The following is an 18,472-nucleotide window of genomic DNA, read 5'->3' on the forward strand; positions in this document are numbered from 1 at the left end:
AACATATACAATACTTAAAGGGCTTGACAGGGTTGATGCTGGGAGGATGTTTCCCCTGGCTGGTGAATCTAGAACTAGAGATCGCAGTCTCAGAATTAGGGGCCGGCTATTTAAGACTGAGATGAGGAGAAACTTCTTCACTCAAAGGGTTGTGAATCTTTGGAACTCTCTTCCCCAGAAAGCTGTGGATCCTCAGTCGTTGAGTATATTCAAGACAGAGATCAATAGATTTTCGGATACTAATGGAATCAAGGGGTATGGGGATAGTGTGGGAAGGTGAGTTGAGGTAGAAGATTAGCCATGATCTTATTGAATGGCAGAGCTAGCTCAAAATGCTGAATTACCAACTCCTGCTCCTATTTCTTATGTCCTTATTTTAATTATTGTTGGAAATTTAAAAAAAATTTAAATAATTATTTTTTACTTTTTCTTTCTGTTTATTTTCTCCCACTCTTTTAATCCCATCTATCTTTCCCTCTCTTTATATTGCTTTCTCTACCTGATTTGACATTGAATTAAATATTCTAACTTACACTTCCTGGTTCAGACTCTGTGCTCCTCATTAACGATGAAGAAGATAAAGAGTTGCTGGCCCTGTTCACACAGGTCCCAGATGTTCTGTAGAGGGCGTTGTGCTGAAATGGCTCTCTAATCACAGTAAGTTCCAGTGCAAAATCCCATTGAAAGTCTGTGGGCAAGTGTAAGTATAATGAACGGCTGCTGCATTTGTTCACCGCTGAGAGCAAAATCCGACCCATTATTGCAATCATGTTTCCGTTATAAAGTAATTCATTTTAGAAGCCATGGCTGCCGTTCTAAAAATGTTTCCACCAAAATGATGTCATTGTTAGCATTCTTTAAGAACATAAGAAATAAGAGCAGGAGTAGGCCATACGGCCCCTCGAGCCTGCTCCGCCATTCAATAAGATCATGGCTGATCATCGACCTCAACTCCACTTTCCTGCCCGATCTCCATATCCCTCGATTCCCCTGGGGTCCAAAAATCTGTCTATCTCAGCCTTGAATATACTCAAAGACTCAGCATTCACAGCCCTCCGGGGCAGAGAATTCCAAAGATTCACAACACTCTGTGAAGAAATTCCTCCTCATCTCAGTCTTAAATTGCCTACCCCTTATCCTGAGACTATGCCCCCTAGTTCTCGACACTCCAGCCAGGGGGAAACAACCTCTCAGCATCTACCCTGTCATTCCCCTTCAGAATCTTGTATGTTTCAATGGGATCACTTCTCATTCTTCTAAACGCCAGAGAGTATAGGCCCATTCTACACACTCTCTCATCATAGGACAACCCTCTCAACCCAGGAATCAATCTAGTGAACCTTCGTTGCACCGCCTCCAAGGCAAGTATATCCTTCCCTAGATAAGGAGACCAAAACTGTGCACAGTACTCCAGGTGTGGTCTCACCAAGGCCCTGTACAATTGTAGCAAGACTTCCTTACTCTTGTACTCCAATCCCCTTGCAATACAGGCCAACATGCCATTTGCCTTCCTTATTGCTTGCTGTACTTGCATGCTAGCTTTCTGTGTTTCTTGCACAAGGACACCCAAATCTCTCTGAACACCAACATTTGAAAGTTTCTCACCATTTAAAAAATATTCTGTTTTTCTATTCTTCCTACCAAAGTGAATAACTTCACCTTTCCTTACATTATACTCCATCTGCCACCTTACTGCCCACTCACTTAGTCTATCTCTATCCCTTTGCAGACTCTGTGTTCTCCTCACAGCTTACTGTCCCACCTAGGTTTGTATCATCAGCAAACTTGGATACATTACACTCGGTCCCTTCATCCAGGTCATTAATATAGATTGTAAATAGCTGAGGCCCAACACTGATCCTTGCAGCACCCCACTAGCTACAACCTGCCAACCTGAAAAAGATCCGTTTACCCTTACTTTCTGTTTTCTGTCCATTAACCAATCCTCTATCCATGCAACTATATTACCCCAACCCCATGAGCCCTAATCTTGTGTAATAACCTTTTATGTGACACCTTATCGAATGCCTTTTGGAAATCCAAATATGCTACATCCACTGGTTCCGCTTTATCTACCCTGCTAGTTACATCCTCAAAAAACTCTAATAAATTTTTCAAACACAATTTCCCTTTCATAAAACCACGTTGACTCTGCCTAATCATGTTATGATTTTCTAAGTCACTTGATACCACTTCCTTAACAATGAATTCCAGCATTTTCCCCGACGACTGATGTCAGGCTAACTGGCCTGTAGTTCCCTGTTTTTTCTCTCCCTCCTTTCTTGAATAGCGGTGTTACATTTGCAACCTTCCAATCCGCTGGGACCATTCTAGAATCTAGGGAATTTTGGAAGATCAAAACCAATGCATCCACTATCTCTTCAGCCACCTCTAAGTCACTGTTTTGACAGGAATGTTATTTTGGTGAATGTTAATATTTTTCTTGATAGATATTTTTTGCCTGTTATGCCTTCTCAGAAGCATTCCAGATATTTGACTTCAAGTTGTAGGCTTCCGCACTGCTCACCTAGGCTCAGACATCCCTGTTCCCTCCACGAGCTCTCTCAACGTCTCATGATGCTCCAGCTCCTTTAAGCAACCACAGGCCTTTAAGCATTGCAGCAGTGCTTCAATTTCCTGCACCCAGTAGGAGGCCTTAATGCATGCCCATATAATATCCATTACATACATATTAGCCCCGAGAGGAAAATGGAGTGCAGAGAAATATAATCAGGTGTAGAGCTATTCCAGTCCACTGCCTTTACATAGTGCTCATTGCTATTTGTCCTGGCGGGTCCTAACAGGGGTCAAATTAAAATTGTCATGGCAGATACTGCACTCTTTCAAGACACCTGCACTTCCACAATACTTCTCTGCCCACCCCCAATGACTGCACAGGAGTCAGAAGGTAGGCTGGGCTAACCTGTCCCCACAGCAGTAGATAATTCTCAACCTGTAGTGGAATCATAAAATGGTACAGCACAGAAGGAGGCCATTCGGTCCATCGAGTCTGTGCCGGCTCTTTCGAAGAGCAATCCAGTTAGTTCCACATCCCCTGCTCTTTCCCCATATCCGTGCAATCTTTTCTTCTTCAGTATTTATCCAATTCCCTTTTGAAGTCTACTATTAAATCTGTATCCACCACCTTATCAAGCAATACATTCCAAATCCTAACCACTCACTGCGGAAAAAGTTTTTCCTCATGTCGCCTCTGCTTCATTTGCTAATCACCTTAAATCTGTGCCCTCTCGTTATCGACCCTCCAGCCATTGGAAACAGTTTCTCTTTATTTACTCTATCTAAACCCTTCATGATTTTAAACACCTCTATCAAATCTCCTCTTAGCCTTCTCTGCTCTAAGACGAACAACCTCAGCTTCTCCAATCTATCCACGTAACTGTAATCCCTCATAGAATGGTTACAGCACAGAAGGCGGCTATTCGGCCCATCGAGCCCGTGCCAGCTCTCTCTGCAAGAGCACTTCAGCTAGTCCCACTCCCCCGCCCTTTCCCCATAGCCCTGCAAATTTCTTTCCTTCAGATACTTATCCAACTCCCTTTTGAAAGCTGTCATCCCTGGAACCATTCTAGTAAATCTATTATATACCCACTCCAAAGCCATCATGTCCTTCCTAAAGTGTGGTGCCCAGAATTGGACACAATACTCCAGCTAGGGACGAACTAGTGTTTTATATAGGTTTAGCATAACTTCCTGGCTTTTGCACTCTATGCCTCTAATTATAAAGCCCAGGATCACATATGCTTTATTAACTGCTTTGTTAACCTGTCCTGCCATTTCAAAGATTTGTACACAAACATCTCCAGGTCTCTCTGTTCTTGCACCCCCTTTAAAATTGTACCATTTAGCTTGTGTTGTCTCTCCTCATTCTTCCTACCAAAATGCATCAACTCATTTTTTTTACCTTGCATTTCATCTGCCATGTGTCCGCCCATTCCAGCAGCCTGTCTATGTCCTCTTGAAGTCTATACCTTCCTCATTGTTTACTACACTTCCAAATTTCGTGTCATCTGTAAATTTTGAAATTGTGCCCTGTACCCCCAAGTCCAAGTCATGGAACCATCTGAGGCCAAAGAGATTGAGGGCCACATTGTTCCCAGTACCCTATCCTGGACGTTGTACTGGAGACATGGCGGAGCCCTCTGTCCCAGTCTCCTATCAGTGGGATTTCACTTAGAAGATGCACTAAGGTAGGTAGGCATGTACCTCAAATGCCTTCTTGGAAGAAGTGGATAAAAGAGAAGCAATACCGTGACAAGCAATAGACACATATGGACACACTGTTCAGTTTCAATAAAGCACAGTTTGGAATCTATGATTGTGTCAGCTGCATATTTTGAATGTTGGGGAATATGACAACAAGTGTTCATTAAAAGAATGATGCTACGGGAATAGGAGGAGTGTGATGGGTTGACTGTGACGCATCTCTTTTTATTGAAGGTGAGATGGAGTAGTTGTTTTGTCAGGTGGAGGGAGGATTCCTAGTGAGTCGTTAACAGAGAGTATTTACAGCACTCCTGGTCATCCATCAAAGCCTCCTCATCATCCTCCAAGTAAAATATTGACAAAGGAATATCAAATGGCACACCCAGTTTAGTATTGTGATACGGAAGAAGAAATATCACAGCTGCCAACACTAATTCATGAATAAATACGGAAGCAATAAAACAATTTTGAAAGCCAAAGATACAACTGCTCTGAGTCATCAATGTTGGTATGGTAGATAGTCACATGATGAAATCGTCATGACAGCTTCCTGGGCATTGGACATTCATATGAAGGATATTATAATTGGCATTACACACTAGCTGCACATTAATGGAATGAATGCCTTTTCTATTCATAAAATTGAGAGGCTTCTCATATGGAGTTTTGAGTGTCACATGCGCTCCAGCAATTGTTCCTTGCACCTGTAGGAACACTGCCATTGTGTAGCTGGGGATAGCTCTCGTTGTTTCTCTGGTTCCATTTGAAAGAATATGAAGTGCGTGGCCTGTCTGAAGAGATCATCAATCACTTTCTTTATGCTGTGTTGAACAGCTGCCTGACTAATGTGGCAAAGGTCTTCTGTGAAGCTCAATGCAAGAGCCTCCGATCCAGCTTTTTAATTTACTCATGCTCTTTCTCCTCAAAACAGAGGAATATAAGGATTCCCATTGGGGAATCTATGTTCCCAGTCCACAACTATACTTTCTGCAGAGCTGACTAAACAGGGCAGTAGAAGTCTTGACACAACCTATTAGTGGATGTCATATGCCAAGTGAGATGAGGTGCACTGACCTCAAGAAGCATGCAAGTAGGCACCATTGGAGGGAGAAAGATTGGGGTGGGTCCAAGAGAGGGGAGCATCTTTAGTTGTGAAGAAAAAGTATATTTGTTTAAAAAAATTATTGGATCAGCTCCCCGTGCAAGGGGGCTGCCCAGGGGCCTGGGCAACCCCCGCTCCAAATAATGGTTAGGTGTCAGATATTCCACTGCTTGAGGCAGTCAGATGCTGGTGATGCAGCCGGAGTGGCACAGGCAGCACTGGCCCAAAGTAACAGGTGTTTCTCTGCTGACCCTTATATTGATGTGCTCATACAAATGAAAAGTTGATTGCACACCATCCAGTTAGTGCAGAAAAAAGTCTCCTTGAAAACATTTTAAAATCTGTAAATGCTGGAAATCTGAAACAAAGAAGTAAATGCTGCAACATGCTGTCAGGCGCTAAAAAGAACATTGGCCTGTCTTTTTTTAGATGCTGACAAACTTACTTTTTGGAGCATTTTCTGATTTCACTCCTTGACAGCAATGTTAGTACCATTGCTGTAACAAAATGCTCTTGGTGCATTCTGATTATGTTATGTCCTCTTCTGTGTCATGCCACGACTACACACCCCATCGGGTTAGTCTGTCTTAATTATATAATTTTTAAAACTCAATTTGAGGTATTTTTAAAAAAACACATTATGTAATGTTTGCACCCATGGTACACATAGAAGGTATGCCAGGCCCACTTTGGATACAACTGTTAAACCAAAAGTTGAACTAACCCAATAGTGAAACAGATGATTTACTGTGTTGCTTGAGTTATGTGGTTGAAGCAATTGTTGGGTAAATATTGATGTAGACTTTCAATGGGGGTTCCCTGATCAGCCCTCTGATGGACAGAAACCCCGGAGAAATGGTGTTTCCACCAATTTTCCACGGAAGTTACAAAAGAACCCCTGTGAAATTCCAGGCGAGCCTATTTTATCCGTATCTCCATGTATCCTTTGATCAAGTTGTTAGAATAAATTACTAAAAAAAAAAAACTTAGAAGCATCGATCAGACATGCAAGTGACCAACATCTACCAGCTTTGAATCTGCCCTTCGTGCTGGACCCTTTACTGTGCCCAGGGAGTAGATTGTCAAACATGACTGAGTTCTACAGCAAAATTAAACACAAAACTATATACATTGTTTAAAAAAATAAGATTGAGACAAAGACAATATCAGTATTTGTTAAATATTTTGGCCTAGAAATTCAGTGCCCTTAGCGCCGATTTTGCGGCGCTAGAGGGCCTAGCGCTGCAATTGGCACCGGCGCCAAAATTGCCTGGGGCCCTTCCGCCGCGGTAGACCGGTAGCGCTGCGCCGGCACCGATGACGTCATCGGTGTGCGCAGCGTCCCGGTTGCCATGCCGACGGGCCCCAGCGCCGAAATTCAGTTGCGGCCGCCTCGCCCGTGGCAGCCGCAACTAAGACTCTGGCAACAGAGTCTTACATGACTTTGCGCCGGCGCATTAAAGGCCCCGCGGCGGCCGGCCGCTTTCCCGCCGGCCGCCTGGCCGCAGCTCCCTCCCCCCCCCCGGAACAGAAGCAAGCCCGGCACTTGTCCGAGGTGCCGGGCTCATTTTAAAAAAGATTTTCGCGGGCCGCGGCCGGGTGCAGGCAGCTCCTCCTTAAGGGAAGGAGGAGGCCTGCACTTCCCGAACCTGCCGCACCGCAGCGGGCGCTGCAGCGCCGGAATAGCGCCGAAATTCAGCGCGTTGCGCCAGTTTTCAGGCGCAAACAGCTCTCAGCAGCGCCGGCAGCCGTTTGGGCGCAGAACTATTGAATTTTGGGCCCGACCAGCGCGATTTAGCTCCGGCACTAACTTCCGGCGCTAAAGCCCTGGCTGCGCCAAAACTCAATTTCTAGGCCATAAAATGTTCAAACTTTCTTCCTGCAGTTCATATTATGGCCTAAATCTCATCAATGCACAACATGCATAAAAAGAGATGCCTCACAGTCAACCCATCAATTGCTCCCTACTCATTAATATTATACTGTAAATGTTTTTTGATGATCATATTGCTAAGTATTTCTCAAATTAAGAATATTTCATGGATAAAAGAATTGGCAATGTCTGGTCTCATGAGACTAATCTATGAGAAGTGAAATAATTTTGAAGTGAGGTTGCTACTAGGACTCTGTGGTAGATTCCAATGTAGATGCACCAGTAGAAAAGAACATGCTTTGTGTTTAGCGTTAGATAACATGCCAGATACAGCATTCAGGAGCTAACATCCAAGTTATAGCTGTGTTCACTGAGAAAATGGCACTGCTAATTTTGAATGCAACTGGGTGCTTAGAACATTACCCTTTCACCTCTAGCACCTGGCTCCAGCCCAAATACAGACTAATGAGATTGATGTCAAGTGTCGTAAGTGAAATAAGTTTGGGATAGTCGCAATTGAATTCCCAAAAGATAACTGTCCATAGCACATAACTGACCATAATTCAACACTAACTGGGCAATCTCACTCGGGCAGTCCATAAGGAAAGATTTTATGGGAAATCAGAATGTTATTCTGGTGCTCTTCTATCACCAAAGTTAAGATGTACATTGTTTGGCTAGCCTTGAAGGAGCCCTGACTTGCATCCAATCCATGCTGCACCTGCCCTAGGGTCATGTGATGGTAGCAGAGAACACAATAACTGAAGAATATTCTATTTCTCCATAATCAGTATCCCACAATTAAAAAAAATGAAAAACACGGACTGTGTCTGATTGCTTGGATAAGAATGTAAACAGCAATGGGGTTGCTGCATTCACATGCACTTCTATAGAACTTGATTTCCAGGGACAATGGCCACATTCACAACTAGCTGGAGCCAAAGCTGGATTACCTCAGGTAACCAGAGGTAAGTTAAAGTCCATTAAAGGCTTTTTTCAGTTTCTCCAAGAAGATTTGTGCATATACAATTTAGAATATTGGGCAACAAATTTCAATTGGGCCTTTGGGGTGGAAACCTGGTGGATCCATTGGAAGGAGGCCAGAAAATGGGGTGGAACCTGGTTCCACTGGGGCTCTCCCCTGTTTCCTCAGCTGAACCATTTTACGGTGGGGGAGGGGGGAAGAGGGCAAACCTTCCACTCTCTCTCCCTACGTCAAGATGCAGTGTCCGGTGGAGTTCCTGGGCTACCTCGGCAGCTCCATCCAGTATGCCCTCAGCAGGCCTCAGGGAAACTGTTGCCAGTTGAGACCAAGCGTGATTCACAGCAAAGCCTCAGAATTTGTGAAAGTAATCAAGAGAATCAATTACCATCAGAAAATTTCCCCATAGCTCTCTGAGGAGTTAAAGGTGTAAGGGTGAAAAATTGAGTAGTGCCCCCTTTGGGGCTCTAACTTTGCCAGGGCGCTACCTTTAGAGCCCCGGAAAAATTAGCGCCCTCGTGATGGAAATTGAGTGGTAGCACCACAAGAGGGAAGCGGGGCGCTACTGGAAGCACCCCACCTCCCTCTTGGGGCGCTGCAAGGGAATATCGCCGGCACTCCATGGGGGGGCGGGTAAGGAGGCCGGGGATGGAAGCAGAGGCAGGTGCTGGCAGGCGGCCAGCAACAAAAATGGCCGCCCCACACCTCGCCTTTAAATAGTGCCTCCCCGGCCGCAGGTAGGCCCCCCTGACCCTGTTGGACATAACGTCCGGAGGTAAGTCAGGGGGCGATCCCGAAGATCGCGGCCGGGGCGCTGCGCACGGCGATGATGTCATCACCGGTGGCGCAGCGCCGCGGGGCGTTACCAGTTACCGCTAATCTCCTGCTAAACTTCCCGGAAGGCGTTGGCGGTGCCGCGCCCGGGTGCTAGTTGCTTTGCGCCCCATTAGCGCCCTCCTAGGGCGGTAATGGGAGGCACAAAGCAACCGAATTTTTTCCCCTAAATGTCTTACTTCCTCATTGGGCTCTTCCTGGGCCTTCTCTCATTTAGCATAGTGGCATGGCATTGTTTTGGCATTCCTGCTGGCAATTTGGAACAGGCGACAATGTTGTGCCCATACTGGTGCAATGCACTTGCACTAGATATGCAAATGGCACGACTCCTGTAACTTGAAATAGGGTGTGGGCCTCGTTGCTCAAGAAAACCCTACTGGAATTGTATATCATTATTTTTAATGCTGCTGCACCAATTGTTTAATGTTAGTATTCAAGCAGGAAGTTAAATTACTTTGGAGAGGGTGAGCTTGCAATTATAATTTTAGTGTTGTTCATATTTTTAGAAACACACATGCGACTTCAATTTAAAAGTACCATATTGACAAGTGTATAGCCTTCCCCGGGAGATAGGCTCTACCCCATATATGAGCCCTCCCCTAGAAAAATGGTAACTAACTTGCTTAGAGGTTGCACTCTAAACTAAAGCTATTTATTTGATTTTTAAAACTGTGCTTTATATGGAAGTTAATGTGATAAACTTAATGAGGCAGACAGTCTCATTAATGCTCGACTACCTGGTTGGATTAAAGAGTAAATTGGTAATGACCACTTAAATTTCTAGTTCAAATCAACTTATCATCAGACTTCAATCAGGAAAAACAAAATCCATATTCTTCTGTGAAAAGAGAAAGCTACAGTCAGAACCTGCTAACACTTTCCATATCACGGGACAGGAGTTTAGGAGAAAAGTGGATTTTATTGTCAGTGTTCATTCTGTTGATCAGCAACAAGTCAGATTAAAATTTTACCAAAAGCTAAGACAAGCAAGCTAAAGTATATAATGTGATAAAACAGAGAAAAATAATTCACACACAGTATTGGCTAGTGTATTAAGTATATTAATTGCATTAGTTATCCAAATGATCTGAATTACCCTCGAGTTTTAAGAAAAAGCAACATGCACTTACCTTATCTTCCAGACGGATCAATCTGGCTCCTGCAGTGTAGTAACCTTTGTCTAGTCCCTTCTCTATAGAAAAAGTTAAGATACAAAACAGTAAAACTGACTTTAAAAAAAAATCTTCTTACCGTTCTTAATGACTAATTTTAATAAATGTATTATTGGGAAAGCATGATGCACAGCTTGTTAGAGCACCAAATGCTTTTTGCCACAAAATGATGGACTGGGTTTTGGGCCCTCTGTTTCTGTACATAGTGGGGCAGAATTTCGTCTTGGACGGCAGCACATAACGGGTGGTATCACTTTGGCCACCTGCTATTCGCACCGCCAGATATTTAGTTCCATTGAAGTCAATGGCACTGAATGTTGGGCAAGACATATAACAGGTGGCCGATGTGATACTGTCCAAGATGGATTTCTACCCCAATGTATTCTCAATCTCAACCTTGTCATTGTGCAGAGACCAGGCACTGCCCCAAACAGATGTGAGTAAATTGTAAGAAGAGTCACCTTGGGCTGATCACACTCGTCATCGTGATTCACAGCAGTATAGACAGACCAGGAAGTTCCTTGGAGCAGCGCCCTCCACCGTAATTCCACTGCAAATGTGGCGGAAACCTTGTTTATGTGCAACAATAGGGTTTCCACCGCACATCCCACAAACTTACAACAGTTCTATGGAAATTCCCAGCTGCAGAGTGCAGGAGCAAGTATCTTGTCCATGCTTTAGCTACTGAAGGTGCATGGCTGGAAAACGTCAACAGAGGAAAGCAGCTAAACAATGTAAATTATAAAAGTTAACGATGGAAAAATACAGTTTGATTCATATTAAAGGCTCCTTTGATAATGGGCATTCATTACAGTCAAATAGTCATTGGCTGACACATAACACCGAATAATTGAGAAGTTAAAGGGATATTATTAACATATTGATGAGGTTTTTTTGGACAGGCTCAGTTTTTGGAACGGATGTGATTAGTCAACTTCAAAAACTTTGCTGCAATGATGAGATACACTGTAGCATGAACTTTTACAAGCCATTTTTAATGTTGCTTTAAAAATTATAGCAGTGGATGCAATTAGAACATAATGCCATTATCACATTACCAATGGCATAGCCAGACATACTTATGTTTAGAAAACTGGCAAGAGATTTTGCCAAATGACTATGCCCCAAACCATTTCAATAGTGAAGGAGAATTTCAAAAGCAGCACTGAAATGTAATAAGATTTATATGTTTTATTCTAAGAATACTATTAAATAAGAAATATCATGAAAGTCTGAGTGGTTCTGCACCGATGTTGGGAATGAAAAAAATCTTTCTTGAAAGCATACAGCTGAGTATATGGGGCCGATTTTTCTGTAGCTGCTCAAGGTAGGTGGGGCAGTAGTGGCGAAAATGGCATTGAGTCGCTTACCACCCCATTTATGCTAGTGCTCCAGCCTGTATTCCCACATTCCACCCTATGTAAACTTGAGGTCATCCAAAACTCGGCTGCTCGTGTCCTAACTCGCACCAAGTCCTGTTCGCCCATTACCCTTGTGCTCGCTGACCTACATTGGCTCCAGGTTAAGCAGTGCCTCAACTTCAAAATTCTCATCCTTGTTTTCAAATCCCTCCATGGCCTCGCCCCTTCCTATCTCTGTAATCTCGTTCAGCCCCACAACCCCCCCCCCCCCCCCCGAGATATCTGCGCTCCTCTAATTCTGCCCTCGAGGATCCCTGATTATAATCACTCAACCTTTGGTGGCCATGCCTTCTGTTGCCTAGGCCTTAAGCTCTGTAATTCCCTGCCTAATCCTCTCCGCCTCGCTACCTCTCTTCCCTCCTTTAAGACGCTCCTTATAACCTCTCTCTTTGACCAAGCTTTTGATCACCTGCCCTAATTTATCCTTATGTCAAATTTTATGTCTTAAAATACTCCTGTGCAGCGCCTTGGGACGTTTTACTACATTAAAGACGCTATATGAATACAAGTTGTTGTTGTATCATCTTGCCAGGGACCTTTAGATGGGCAGCTGGAGCACCTGTCAGTTTCAGGTGGGAGGTCACTTTTAATATGCAAATACGGGTCCTACGAGATACATAGGACCATGATTGCAATTTTGAGGTACAAATGGGTGAAGCGCATGCCACACATACTCTGCCCATTGGTACTAGCATTGAGTGGCCTGAGCAGTAATATCGAAGGTACTCCTGGAGGCCACTCAAAAAATGGCTCAGACCTATTTTCAACTTTTACTTTTTGTGGGAGGAGGAAGAGCACAAATGCTCCTCCTGACCCCACAAAAATACTCTGGTTCACTGCCAGCTTAGGTACTCCTCTGGGATTGCCTCTCCCCTTCCAGGCCTGGGCTGCCAGCTAGCTACACATAGGAGCCAGCCGATTTCCCACCTTCCCCAAATGGCAAGCTCCATTGGACTGTTGGTTTGTTTTGCGCAGCTCACTGGATCCATGCAAATGAGGCCTGTGCCTCAAAATATCTTGGATCTCACAGCAGTAATAACAGGCAGGCCCGTGGGCACACTCTCGCTGCCAATGCCTTGATTTTAAAATACATCTTCTTGTTTTCAAATCGCTCCATGGCCTCACCCCTCCTTATGACATGAAGGAAAACTTTTTTACACAACGAGTGGTTAGGATTTGGAATGCACTGCCTGAGAGGGTGGAGGGTACAGATGCAATAGTAGCCTTCAAAAGGGAATTGAATAAATACTTGAAGAAAAGATTGCTGGGTTATGGAGAACGAGCGGGGGAGTGGGACTAACTGGATTGCTCTTCGAAAGAACTGGCACAGACTCGATGAGCCGAATGGCCTCCTTCTGTGTTGTACTATTCTATGATTGTATGATCTCTGTAACCTCATCCAGTCCTACAACTCTCTGCGCTCCTCTTGTGCATCCCTGATTTTTATTGCTCCACCATTGGTGGCCGTGCCTTCAGCTTCATAGGCCCTAAACTCTGGAATTCTCTCCCTAAACTTCTACACCTCTCGACCTTTCCTCCTTTAAGATGCTCCTTAAAACCTACCTCTGACCTGTCCTACTCCTTATGTGGCTTGGCATCAAATTTTGTTTGATAACACTCCTGTGAAGTGCCTTGGGATGTTTTACTACATTAAAGGCGTTATATAAATGCAAGTTGTTGTTGGCACCAAATGTTAACATCAGCTCCGATATGTTTGTGTGTATGAGACCTGTGGAAATTGGAAAGTCCCAATGAACAGGGTGATTTCACCAAATTACAATAAATGTGATTATTCAATGGGAAAATAATAGGAAAATGAATGAATGTACAATTTTCTGTATTACTGGATGTTAATATCAAAACCATAATTTACTTCCAATGGTTTATTTTTAAAGTATGCCACACTTAAATGATTTTGTGTCATTATTAGCGGTTGACAGCGCCTCCTTGCTTCCCTTCTGTTCTCAACCCTCCATAAACTCCAACTGGCCTAAAACATAGCCACTTGTATCCAGTCCCATGCCAATCAATCCTGTCATTCCTAACTCTGAGTGTGATCTCCTGGACTAGTTTTGATTGTCTGAAAGGAATTTCTCAGATTTTTCCTGGATTTTTATGTTTTCTCCCCTCTCCCTGGAGATCACATGGTTTTGGGTGCAGTGGAGCGTATAAATAATTTTTTTTATTCGTTTATGTGCTGTGGGCATCGCTGACAAGGCCAACATTTATTGCCCATTCCTAATTGCCCTCGAGAAGGTGGTGGTGAGCTGCCTTCTTGAACTGTTGCAGTCCGTGTTGTGAAGGTACTCCCACAGTGCTGTTAGGTAGGGAGTTCCAGGATTTTGACCCAGCGACGATGAAGGATCGGCGATATACTTCTAAGTCAGGATGGTGTGTGACTTGGAGGGGAACTTGGAGGTGATGGTGTTCCCATGCGCCTGCTGCCCTTGTCCTTCTAGGTGGAAAAGGTCACAGGTTTGGGAGGTGCTGCAGAAGAAGTTTTGGCGAGTTGCTGCAGTGCATCTTGCAGATGATACACACTGCAGCCACAGTACACCAGTGGTGGAGGGAGTGAATGATTACGGTGGTGGATGGGGTGCCAATCAAGCTTTGTCCTGGATGGTGTCGAGCTTCTTGAGTGTTGTTGGAGCTGCACTCATCCAGTCAAGTGGAGAGTATTCCATCACACTCCTGACTTGTGCCTTGTAGATGGTGGAAAGGCTTTGGGGAGTCAGGAGGTGAGACATTCACCACAGAATACCTAGCCTCTGACCTGCTCTTGTTGCCACAGTATTTATGTGGCTGGTCCAGTTAGGTTTCTGGTCAATGGTGACCCCCAGGATGTTGATGGTGGGGGATTTGGCAATGGTAATGCCGTTGAATGTCAAGGGGCAGTGGTTAGACTCCTGCTTGTTGGAGATAGTCATTGCCTGGCACTTCTGTGGCGCGAATGTTACCTGCCACTTATCAGCCCAAGCCTGAACGTCATCCAGGTGTTGTTGCATGCAGGCTTGGATTGCTTCATTATCTGAGGCGTTGTGAATGACACTGAACACTGTGCAGTCATCAGCGAACATCCCCATTTCTGACCTTATGTTGGAGGGAAGGTCATTGATGAAGCAGCTGAAGATGGTTGGGTCTAGGACACTGCCCTGAGGAACTCCTGCAGCAATGTCCTGGGGCTGTGATGATTGACCTTCAACCACCACAACCATCTTCCTTTGTGCTAGATATGACTCCAGCCAGTGGAGAATTTCCTCCCCCCGATTCCCATTGACTTCAGTTTTAGGGCTCCTTGATGTCACACTCAGTCAAATGCTGCCTTGATGTCAAGGGCAGTCACTCTCACTTCACCTCTGGAATTCAGCTCCTTTGTCCATGTTTGGACCAAGGCTGTAATGAGGTCGGGAACCGAGCTTGGCTAGAGGCGCGGCTAGTTCTGGAGCACAAGTCTTCAGCATGATAGCCGGGATGTTGTTGGGGCCCATAGATTTTGCTGTATCCAGTGCGCTCAGCCGTTTCTTGATATCACGTGGACAAGGTATCACAATTGTGTGGAGCAGGCTAGATGGACCAGAGAGCCTTTTCCTGTCCATCATTGTTCGTATGTTCTAACCTACACAGGCACTCTCTTCCCCTGTTGAACTTAAAATCTTTGTCCTTGTTTCCAAATCCCTCCATGACCTTGCTCAACTCTAACTCTACAGCCTCCTCTAGCCTCTTATCCTTTTCTGCACCCTTCGGTACTCTGACTCTCACCTTTTGTAGATCCCACTCTCCCTTTCCCCCACCATTGGTGGCAGAGCTTAATACTACTTTGGAGCCCTGAACCCCTCCACTTCCACTTCTTTCTCTATCTGTAACTTTCTACAAACCCATTTTTTTAAACCAAGCTTTGGGTCACCTCTCCCAACTCTCCCAGCATGAATTAGCCCCCTTTCATTTATCCAATTTTTTCTCTCCCCTTTGCAAAACACCTTGGGATGTTTTAAAGTTAAAGTCACTATATCAATGCAAGGGGTTGTTTTTCTCTGTGCAGTGTGTATAGCAAAACTGCAAATGTGTTTATAAAGAACAAGTTTAATATTTTGCGCAAAGAAAGCCGTCTCCCTATTATATTTTCTCAATGAGTGGTGAATTCCCTTTGTTGATTTCAATGTTGTATCTCACGAGCATGACATGCTGTACATTTCTCTGAACATTGAAAATTTATGGTTAAGATTTTTTTTTCTTTCGGAGTATTCTTGGAATAAATAGAAAATGCTATTTTTTTTTAAAATTCTGGTGGAAAATGTTACAACTATTTTATCTTTACCTGAAAGAAATAATGCAGGCTTTCCCAGGGAATGATCCAACCTAAAATATAGACACAAGTTGCTTTATTATTTTTGTAAATCTCTGCAGCTGAAAAATAGCAGAGTGATAGTACCACACTATTTTAATATCTAATTTCTATTTATCTAAACCACCAAATTTGATTTATCATTAGTAGATCTTCTATGACATTGCTCACAGGTAGTCTCGGACCTGGAGTGTGGCTTGTAATATTTATCATGTACTGCTGCACTCTAATGTTTACAGTCCTTTGTCCATTGCTGAAATACAGCAAATTTACTGAAGTAGCATATTGCCGATTGACTCAAGGTAAAAATCTTACACACTATACAGATGCCTCAAGATCTACGCTTCACAGATATAATGCAACGTTTTACAAAATTTGATTAAAAGGCAACTAACTTTGTTTATGTTTCACTCTCCAAAATCTCTTAACAATAATTATTGAATTTTTTTTTTTTTTGCTCTTTCTGCATTTGTGGCCTTGCTGGATTTGCTTAGGGTACAAGCACTTAATTTACCCAGTCTTTCCTTTTTCCTCCCAAAAACCTTCCGTCTTTTTTGTAATTAGTTACATACTTATTCAAAATATTTTCTTCCCTTTACCCACCATCATTAATTTGTAGTTCTTACTGAAGCTGTCATTAGTATAGCATTCCCCAGGGAGATATTTCTCACTTTGAAGTCTCCAATGGATGCACCTAAACAGAGGTGCATTCACCATGGTCTGGGCCTGGCTGAACACGCGAACACGCGAGCGCGCGCACACACACACACACACACACACACACACACACACACTTTGTCCACAGAAGGTTGACATTTCCAATTCAAGCCCTGGGCTTCAGCCAGAAAGGCAGGCCTATTTGGGGAAAGTATTGCTTGCATTTCTAACACTAAACAGCCAATTTTATGGATATGCTTAGTACTTTTTGCAGAACTATATAATTCTCCATGTGTCTGTCATGATGGAAATCTTAGTGCTAGCTGTATACATTGACCTGAGTGAAGAAAAAAATGGTGGCTAAAATTATGGTGAAAAAATGTGTGATTTGATTGGTCAACTTTATGATACTTATTTGCACTTCATAAGCATTTATTAATTGCATAAAACTGTTTTTCATTTGTTCACATTTAGCTGATCAGATATTTGATTGATAACTTAACGGATAAGGCTTTATTTCAACCAATCACTAATTTCTGGTCTATAGACATATGATGCTTTGAGGTATAATGCCCTGAATTGTGACATTTTTGAGTGGTGACTGAGAATACAAGTTCATGTTTGATATCTTTAAATCTATGATGCAATGAACCTATGCAAATGCAAAACTTCTAATTACATAAATTAAACATGTGTCCTGGCTTGGTTTGAGTACAAGTTTCTGGTTTTTCAAATACCAATGATCCAAACTGATTTCCTACATCCTAGTTTGGATAAATGAAAAAGTACAAACACTTATATTTTTAAAAGAAATTGTTTATATATTTGCACTTTACATTATTTGAAGTTAATTTTATGATAGCAATACACTATAAGCAAATCAGACGACATTTAAAAAACTTTACCTTCTTTGTAGTTCCTTGATCCGGACCATCATATTTAAGTGCCCTTGGGAATATTGTTCAATAACATCTCGCACATCATAAGGTTTTCGAGCTTGCTGTGGAATACATCCCAAAAATACTAGGGAATTTAATTATAAAACCAATGCTCTATAAATCAGGTTGTAGCAAATACATAGATATGTAAATATCTGAGCCTAGAGAATTCCTCTGTTTTTGAGCTTGGAAAAGAAAGAACTTGTATTTATGTAGCACCTTTCATGACCGCCCACAGTACTTCCTAGCCAAATAATTACTTTTGAAGTGTAGTTACTGTTGTAATATAGGAAAATGCAGCAGCCAATTTGTGTACTGTAAGGTCGCACAAGCACTAATACATGACCCATTAAACTGTTTTAGTGGTATTGGTTGAAGAATAACTGTTGTCCAGGTTACCAGTAGAACTCCCCTGCTCTTCTTCGAATAGTGCCATGAGAGGGCAAATGGGACCTCGGTTTGACATCTTATCCAATAGATGGCACCTCTGACATTGCAGTACTCGATCAGTACTGCACTGGAGTGTCAGCCATGATTAAGTGCTTAAGTCGAGGAGTGGGGCTTGAACTTGCAACCTGCTGACCCAGAGGCAAGAACGCTACCACTGAGCCAAGGCTGACACCAAGCACAGTGGGAGCAGAAGGGCAGGAAATTGGGACAGTACCTGTTTCTGCTGGGTTTTCACCCCTTTCTAGCTCAGAACGAAAATATTAAAACAGTTGCTTCTTCTATCTGCACCTCATCTTAGTCCCAACATAATTTTTGGGGGCATGACTGGTGGGATAACGGGCTTCTCCAGAAATCCTGCCATTTATATCTCCTGCATGGCCCACAATGCTGTATTCAAATGGTAATCAATCCAACAGATAATCAATTGCTGCTAATATATGGGGCCCACCAGCTAGGGAGCAGTAAAAGAAACTGGAA

The 18,472-nt window shown here is 43.3% G+C and overlaps 1 protein-coding gene across 1 annotated transcript in view; it reads right to left on the minus strand.

Moving 5' to 3' along the window:
* LOC147106200 (potassium voltage-gated channel subfamily KQT member 1-like) overlaps positions 1-18,472 on the minus strand; it is a 793,335-nt gene that overhangs the window by 410,995 nt on the left and 363,868 nt on the right. The window contains exons 3-5 of the mRNA XM_086009092.1: positions 17,513-17,607; positions 15,924-15,964; positions 10,146-10,207 (exon numbers count right to left, since the gene is read on the minus strand). Of these exons, the coding sequence (XP_085865218.1) occupies positions 10,146-10,207; positions 15,924-15,964; positions 17,513-17,607 (198 nt within the window). The remainder of the gene's footprint in view (positions 1-10,145; positions 10,208-15,923; positions 15,965-17,512; positions 17,608-18,472) is intronic.

Source organism: Somniosus microcephalus, chromosome 16 (genome assembly GCF_052327205.1).
Source record: "Somniosus microcephalus isolate GS21.2 chromosome 16, FLI_Smic_1.0, whole genome shotgun sequence".
Taxonomy (NCBI): Eukaryota; Metazoa; Chordata; class Chondrichthyes; order Squaliformes; family Somniosidae; genus Somniosus; species Somniosus microcephalus.